Raw genomic sequence first — 8,540 nt, 5'->3', positions numbered from 1 at the left:
ATAGTGTCACACTACCCATTTGCATCACGAGGTATCAGGTGAAATTCAACATTTTTTGATTGGGACTGTATTATCTCGCAGCTCCTCCTCTCACTGAGAACATACAGCTTTAATGGTTTGGTCTGCATTAAGTTGCTGAAAGTGTTGGTGTTTACCTCAAAGTCATTTGCCTTGTTGTAGTGCATGTTCAGGGCTCGGAAGAGCTCGCAGTCGCGGCTGACACTCAGCTCCTCTGTTCCAGTGACTCCGTCATTGATAGACTGGCGGGCAAACTTCTCCATCTGGATGTAGTAGAACTCCCTGAAGTTGCTGAACCACTTGATCAGCTGGGAGGTTATGCAGCGATTAAACTGGAATGAGAGATGAGGCGGGGTTAGCACTGTTTAGGGTGCCAGTAATGTTGAAAAGAAAAACCTCAAATATCACTTGAAATCCAAAGACATTTTGAGTGGAAATCAATGGGATCTGTAAATTTTCTTCATGCACTGCAAGCAGTGTAGATGAAAGGCTGTCATGTCTAAACCTTGTTAAGCCATTGGATTTGAGTATGAGTGAAAAGAAGAAGTGTGAGGATGACAACATGTCATTTCACATCAGGGAGTCGAGACGTGAAGTGATAACTTAAAAGACTGGGAAGAAACCTAGAGAGAAAGATAAAAGACGAGAGCAAGAAAGATCACAGGTTGTGGAGTGAGGGAAGATAATAGAGATATTAAGTAAGACAGCAAGGAGGGGAGTGAGGGTGTGTGTGTGTGTGGTTCATCTTCCCCACTGGGAGCAGACCTCCCCCCTATCATAACCCTGAGAGTGGAGAGAGAGGCGAGACCACAAACACATAATTGACCAGAAAAACTATTAAGTCATCATCTGAAGCGCCCTGGCCCGCAGGGGGCTCAAACATGTACTTAACCCCGTTCACCAATTACACCCTGATTCTCCTACCCTCTCCACACCTCCCAGGCAGAAAGAAAGGAGAAGAAAAAGAGCAAAAAAGAAAGAGGAAGAGAGAGAAAGAGATGATAAGCGTTGCAGAGAAAACTGTGGCTATCTGATCTGTGCCGCTCGACTGGATTCAATAGGACGAGGTAAACCTATTAAGAGCCTCGGCTGGTCCCGGCTTTTTTTCCGCCTGGTCTCAGCAATGAAAACAGACTGTCTAAACATCCAAACCGCTAGATAAGGACCTCAGGGGCTCAGGATAGCTGCCTAGCCCAGTCACCCTAAAATGCCCCACTTAAAGCTCTGATTGAACCCCTAAAAACATATCAACATACCAAACACCTTTACTTCTTCAGTGACTCCCAGAAATTACATCTCACAAATTCAAAATTCTAGCCTGTGAAAGCTTGATAATCCTAACCATCACCCACACCCTTCGTCCACACACATACACAAAAACACACACAGACACAGGCCTTCACTCCTCCCTCCCCTCTGCTCTTTTTGTGGTGCTGGAAGAATGGGGGACAAAACGCTACTAAACGCTGAGCGGACTGCTCGCTGGGGAGGCAGAGCGGTTTTGACATGGAGATTAGGCTCTGGCTATTGTTCGACAACACACAGATACGCACAAACATGCACACACACTCTTCGCGATCTGGGAAGGCAGTCAAACACACACACACGCACATGAAGATGGGAGGGCGAGGCGACAGAACAGAAAGACAGGCAGAAAAGTTGGTGAATCACAAGCCTGGAAAGAGTTGGACCAAGATGGGATGGGGCTAAAGGACAGGGCTGTGCCTTTCTGGAATGATCAGCAGATGACATAATGGCGGAGTGGAAAAGAATAAGTCCGCTTGACATTGTTTGGCAGGGGTTTGGGAGGGTGTATGTAGGGGGGAGAGGAGGGGTAGCATGGTGGCTGTCGTAAAGTGCAGGGTGAGCATAAATGGGGAAATGAGGGAGGGAGGGAGGCAGGGGGGGCAGGGAGGAGAGGAGGACGGGTGCAGGTCAGTGCCGTCGGACAATAGCGTTTCGCTGGTGGTGGTGGTGATGGGGGGGCAGAGGGTCGGAACGTGAGTAGTCAGCAAGCTGGGGTCGTGACATCGGAGTGTCAAACAAACAAACTACTGACACTTACAAATACATCGGCTGCACAGGGCTATTCTTAAACACACACAATATAGCAGACAGTCGGAGTGTGACTGAGCACAAAAACACTTTCATTCAAGTTGTCAGTGTAATATACACCTTTCCTCGGGTGTAAGATCAGAACAAGTCTTATTGGGTGTGAAACTGAGACATTAGTGAATTGGTGTTGATCTTTGCAAGCATGTGTGCGTACATGCATCTGGGCGCGTGCGAAATTGAGCACTACATACTGAGATTAAAGTCTGTGAAAGAGTTACCATCGCTCATGCCGGAGACCTTTGGTGTCACTGCAGTCGAGTGACGAATAGATTTGTCACTTTGGACAAGGATTACTTTATTATACCGACAGCTCAGGAGAAGATGTATTAGGGCCTGTGCAACCAAACTGAACTGTGGCTCAATCACAGCACAGAACACACACAAGATACAATATTTACTGTACATGCAGATAAATACACTAATTTGCATTATATCCGCATCAACTGCTCCCAACACACTCAGGGACTCAATTTTGGCAAGTTCCCCTGTAGCTTCCAGCAGTCTTGGTTCATTAAGTTGCTGGTGGGGGACTGAGGACCCCTGATAGAAGCTAAGGATGAGTGTGTTCAGTGTAAAAGGAGGGAATTGGTTCAAAGGAGCACATCACTGCAGCTCCTTAATAAAAGCTGGCAGGGGTCAGCCAGCACAGACATGAGATGCAGTGAGGAAAATGTGTGTCTGCGTGTGTGTGTGTTTGAGTCGACGAACAGCGTTTGAGCATGTAAGTGTGTATAAGGGTGTGTGTGTGTGTGTGTGCCTGGCTGAGAGGCAGATGAGAGAGAGACAGCGAGAGCGTGTTTCTCACACTCACACTCAAGAGCCTGTGAAAGGTCAGCGCTTAGTGCTAACAGCACAAGATAGAAAGTGGCATGCACACACACACACATGTTCTGCTCATGCACAGGCGCATACTTAAGTCCAGAATAGGAAAACACTCAAGTATCGTTGGTCGAAACTATATTAGTCACCTGCCAAAAGTATTCAGGCGCTTTGACTGTCAGTCCCAAACATCTACACACACATCAGCTAATTTATTAGTATGTAGAATGAAATTGGTTTTGTCTTTTGGTTTAGGATGAAAATGTGAAATGAAATGAAAGAAATGCTGAAAAGCATTTGGATGAAAAGCCAACACTTTCTCTGACATAGTGGTCAACAATGGAGCAGAAAGCACACAGATGACCTCAGAGTGCTAAGCTACATCCAGAACAACCGGAGAGGAGAGCAGAAAGACAGAGAAGCCTGTACGGGCCTCTCTCCCTCTCTTTCTCCCTCTCTCTCTCTCTCGTAAGCCCCTTCACAGTCATCAGGGCTTTCCAACGTTTCCTGTTTTCGCAGGGGTGAATTGTGGGAGATAATCTCCAGCTGCCTATTGGCTGACTGCACACAAAAAGCGGCCCTGGAAAGCAGGCTTTTGTTACTGCGGCGACTCAAATCCAGCGGCTGGCTTTTCTTTCTCCCCGACCCCGGCGAGGCATACATACCATGCCACACCATCAGCGAAAAAAAAAGAAAAGAGAAGGAATGACATATAGAAAAGGGAAAACCCTCCTGACCTCCGCTACTCCACAGCACATGACTGGCCCAAATACTGAGGCTTGTCTCTAAAAGAACCAAAGAGAGATAGACAAAGAAAGCAAGGTGTGTGTGTGTGTGTGTGTGTGTGTGTGTGTGTCAGGTTGTGTTTGTTTAAAAATTAAAGGAAAATGTATATCTACAATACATCAAGGTCCAAACAGCCTATAATTAATATACAGTACATCCACACACCCTTTACTTTATTAAATGACTGAATATCTTTATTTAATCTGTTCATTAATCTATTATAATTATTCACCCTTGATCAAAACAACATCTGCAATAATAATGAGATGTCTTAAAGCTAGTGGGATGATACCATAGGCTGCCGTTAGCAGCAACAACAATGGTATTATGACACATCTGTCAAAACATTTCAAAAACACCAAAAGTCACAGTAGTCTTAATAGTAGTGGGATACTTTAATATTAAGGAGTTTTGTAACGAATCAACATTTACAGGTGTCTACCCGCTTTGCCAACATGTACCCTCCTTTTCAACCTGACCAATGATGTGCCGAGAGAAAATCATGTGACCCGCGAGTCATGGTTGGTGGCGGCGGCATCCAAGAGGGGGCAGCTGGGAAAAAAGGGGACCTTTATCTTCTGATTTGAATAAGATGGCCTGGATATGTCACAGTGTTTACCCCTCCGTATGGTCCGAGAGGGGCACACACACAAAACAACAACAACAACACGAACACACTCGGTCGTGCACACTATAACGGCCATTGTGTTGTTGTTCTTGTTTTTTTGTGCAGCTTACATATTGTGCTTTGTTTTAAAATTTCCTTCATTAAACTCCCAGTAGAGCTAACGCTCATCCTTGCCATGTTCCGTAAACCAACTCTTTCTCTCCTCCCCTCCCTCTATCCTCACTACACCTGCTCAGATAACCACTCCTCCGTCTCTAGGCTCCATCCTCCTCTCTGCCCTCTCCACCCCTCCATTACTCATCCCTCTCTTTATCTTTAGAATGCTCATAGGCTCTTCAGCTCCCTCATGTAAACCCATTCAACTTCCTCTTCTTTCATCTTTTGCATAAAACCATAACTTAGTGAGGGAAAGGGACTCATTTCAAGACAGACAAGCATACACTGTTCACGGCAACTGAAGCTGGCACAAATAATAAATCAAACTTCCCCTTTTAAAGCAGATATGTTAAAAATGTACAAGGAAGAAAAGCGGAAAAAGACAGAAAAGAGAAAACAGAGGCAACGGAGTGTCATCCATCTTTACACTTGTTACACGCAGCAAAAGAAGTCACCATCTCAAGAAGATTAAGGTACAACAAATGAGTGTGAAAATAGCCGCATAGAGACAGTCATAGTGTACAAAAATTAAAAATGGAGATATTGGCAAAGTTTGTAAGCTAAAAGGACTGAAGAGGAAGAACATGTTTAGACTTACCTTGACATCAGAGAAGAACATCTTGAGCATATTAGAGCTTGGGTAGCGGGTGTAGAAAAACATGAGCTTGGCCTTCTTCAGATGATTGGGGGAGAGACCCTCTTGGATCTGAAAATAGCTGCTGTTAAGGACATTAACAACTGTTTGGAGAGAAATAACTAATGGTGGATCAAGCAAATGTAGCTGCTGATATTATCACAAATACAATATGTGCATGCTAATAATTGGCAGTAAGATTGGCAAGAAATGATCATTTGGATGATGGGTAACCAAATTTCCTTTCAGGCATGAATGTAGGGCTGCTGGAGGGGGGGCTGAAGACAGTGCACCAAAGCAAAACCATTTGCTTGCAATTAGCATTGTCCGTATCAGGTGTGAGAGCGTCATGGTAAATAAAACGCTGGCCAGCACTACAGCCGATGCTTTTACATAAGGAGGCTCATTTCACAGTCAAAGTAAGCAAACGCCTTTGCCTACACCCTGCGCTAACCTCCACCCAAAAAAAGGAAGAAGAAAAAAGGAGACATTTGCATATCACAGACAAAGACAGCAGTTAACGGCAGTGACGGGCAAGAAGGCCTAATGGCTTGGCGACAACATATGCCAAGCCTGAATATGACTGTCTGATATTGGCTTCATATCAGTGACAAAACAAGGTCTAGGAGATAGTCCCAAACACTGTCCCAAGCAACATGAAAAACCTTCTCACACTCACATAGGCCATATTCAAATACATGTCAGGGGCCTTGTCTTCCTAATGGATCGCCTGGATTGAACAGCAGAGAGGATGGAGATGGGCTGGTGGGGGCACCTTGAGGGATAGTATGGTTCCAACCTTCAATTACATCCCCCTCCTCCTCCCTCTGCTCCACGCCTACCCCCCAGCCTCTCTGCCGCTGCCAAACCCTTGGAGGAGCAAAAGAAGGAGGAGGAGAAGGAGAAGAGGGGCTCTGAGGCTTTGGACTCAGCCAGTGATGGGGGGACTGAAACACATCTGCGCCACCGAATGGCCCAAGCCATTTCCATGGTGAATTAACGGCCGTATAATGCATCTGATAATATCAATCTGGAGGATAAGACATTGAAAAGGGAAAGGGGATGGGGGCGGGCTGCATGTTAAAACCTCAGGCTGTTTCAACAAGGGTTTTCATCAAGTAGAAGCAAGACAGGGCTTTAAATTACACAGAAGATACAGCCCAAAGTTTTCATGAAGACTGTTTACACTTGAGTGGACAAAATACATTGCTTGACATTATTTATGATCTACAGGGGTGGCTGTGATAGTTAAAATCAGTCAAGTGTCCAGATGTAGCTGTAACTATAGAGTGGGAAGAAGGCATCAGCTGCTAGATTGGATTGCCCTTGGCCTCAGGGTTACACAGCAAAGCCAGCAAATGCTGAACCACACTGGGTTGGCTCCTTAAAGACCCTGTCTACTTTGTCTGATTCAGTGAGAGAGAGGGAGAGAGAGAGAGTTAGTTGTATACGCAGCGAGGGTCTTGTGGGGGAAACCCTGGCAGACTGGTGTTACTCTGTCAGGCCTGGCCAAAAGAGCAGCACTTCACTCTCCACACCACACCATCTGCTCCAAGTGGAGGGGATACAATGGATCCTCAGACAGCGAGAGGGAGAGGGAGAGACAGAGGAAAAGAGAGCTCTTTTTCAGTAAGGCAAGGTGGGATTTATTTGCTGTGAAAGCTGTGCACTTACACTTAGATTAATTTGTTTTTGCTTTTTCAATTAGGATTAGCATCGCTTTCCCCTTATCATTGAAATTAAAAATTATTTTAAAACAAAGACGTCAAGGTTTTACCTCTCCAGCCATAAACACAATATCACCTCCCTTCAGACGACAATTAAGAAGCTTCATATCTCCTGATGAGGCATTTTCATCTCCAATTCACTCACAGCTTGCAAATGTAATTGTGATTGGACTTAGGGGTGGCGTGCGAGGCTATTATTTTGTCATGATGGTGCACTCATACCAGCTGGCCCACTGTTCGCCTGCCACATCTGACAAGACATCATCATTCTCACAACACTTCCCCAAAGCCCAAAGTCATGAGAGGAAAATAGCTGCTCCACTTCATAATTCCAGGTGTAAGGACAAGAATATTTGGAGTCGGACTGAGAACAAATGAGGAAATTGATAGCAGCCATCTGCTCCTTAACGCTGCCGAGAGCTGGTGAACTTGAACACACCTCGCAAAATGTCTGACAGGCTGTCTCTGGCTTCTGAGGCTCCAGGAAAAAAAGAAAGCTACAGAAATATCAAAAAATTCTACATCGGTGGAACCAGCTATAAACAGAGAGAGTACAAATGCAAATAAACTGATTCATAAACGTCAAACAAATTATAATAAAATATGTTCAAAACTATATCTTGTAAATGCCAAACTTTGTTCCTAAACCTGTGGAATAAACTCTGGGAATCAAAAATAAAAAAAACACATGTGGACATGTTGTTCTGCCTATTCTTTCCATTTAGGGGAGTACATCTGTTAATGCCCTGAATTTATAAATGCTACAATGAAAGCCACAGCATCTGGCATATGTGGTTATTGTTTGATTGTTTTCTACTTTCTCTCAGTCTCTGTATGTCTCTCTCCCTTTTCTCTTTTCATCCCTCCATCGGGAGCTCGTAGAAGCAAAGGATTATGGATCTCTGGAAAGCGTTCACCCTTGGGTCAGAAGACAAGACAAGGCGAGGTAATGAAAGATAAACAGCTCACTGCAAACACCTGTTAACGTCCGCTTCAAAGAAAAGACAGGGAGGAGGGGGGGTTGCAGGGAGGGAAAACAAAAAAAGAAGTATTTGGCTGCCAAGCAACAGCCGAAGGGCCCCCCGGGCTGTTGACAGATCTTTATGAAATGAAAAAAAGAGAAAAGAAACGACAATGATTGTGGGCTTTTTACAACAGCGATGGATGATAAGAGGAACACAAGAGAAAACACAAGCAATCATAAATATACATCTTTACTGAGTCCTCAGGCGAAGCTTTTGTGACAAGCGCACACACACAAAAATACACACACGCACTCGAAAAAGGCCAGGCACTCAGGTGCACACAATAGCAAAAACAAGACATCCAAAGTGTTAAATACACATATTCACTTAACTAATAAAGCCCCAACAGGTAAAAAGCTGTTTGATTATTTCTTAAGCATGTAATGAATGTTAATGACTTGAAGACAAAGCTTTCTAAGGACAACCAGTGTGACACGAATCAAACTTTCATAAGGGTTAAGGGGTGTTGAATACTTAGGGACTAAGGAGGTATAGGGGAAACAGAGAAGGGACTGAATGTATCTGTTTAAGCTATTAGTCCTGAGTCCCTGGGGGATTCAATTTGAGCCTCCCATAGGGGATAGCCTCTTTATCCGTAGGGCATGATTGGGGCACACTGGGGTTAAACTATA

General features: G+C 44.6%; 1 protein-coding gene across 2 annotated transcripts in view; it reads right to left on the bottom strand.

Moving 5' to 3' along the window:
• The window catches only part of LOC122862731 (prospero homeobox protein 1-like), a 35,736-nt gene that overhangs the window by 18,381 nt on the left and 8,815 nt on the right, over positions 1-8,540 (bottom strand). For both annotated transcript variants that reach the window (XM_044168337.1, XM_044168338.1), the window contains exons 3-4: positions 5,121-5,228; positions 156-350 (exon numbers count right to left, since the gene is read on the bottom strand). In XM_044168337.1, coding sequence (XP_044024272.1) covers positions 156-350; positions 5,121-5,228 — 303 coding nt within the window. The remainder of the gene's footprint in view (positions 1-155; positions 351-5,120; positions 5,229-8,540) is intronic.

The sequence above is a fragment of the Siniperca chuatsi genome, linkage group LG16 (assembly GCF_020085105.1).
Source record: "Siniperca chuatsi isolate FFG_IHB_CAS linkage group LG16, ASM2008510v1, whole genome shotgun sequence".
NCBI lineage: Eukaryota > Metazoa > Chordata > Actinopteri > Centrarchiformes > Sinipercidae > Siniperca > Siniperca chuatsi.
The sequence above is the reverse complement of the archived record's forward strand: the minus strand, read 5'-3'. Positions and strand labels throughout refer to the sequence as shown.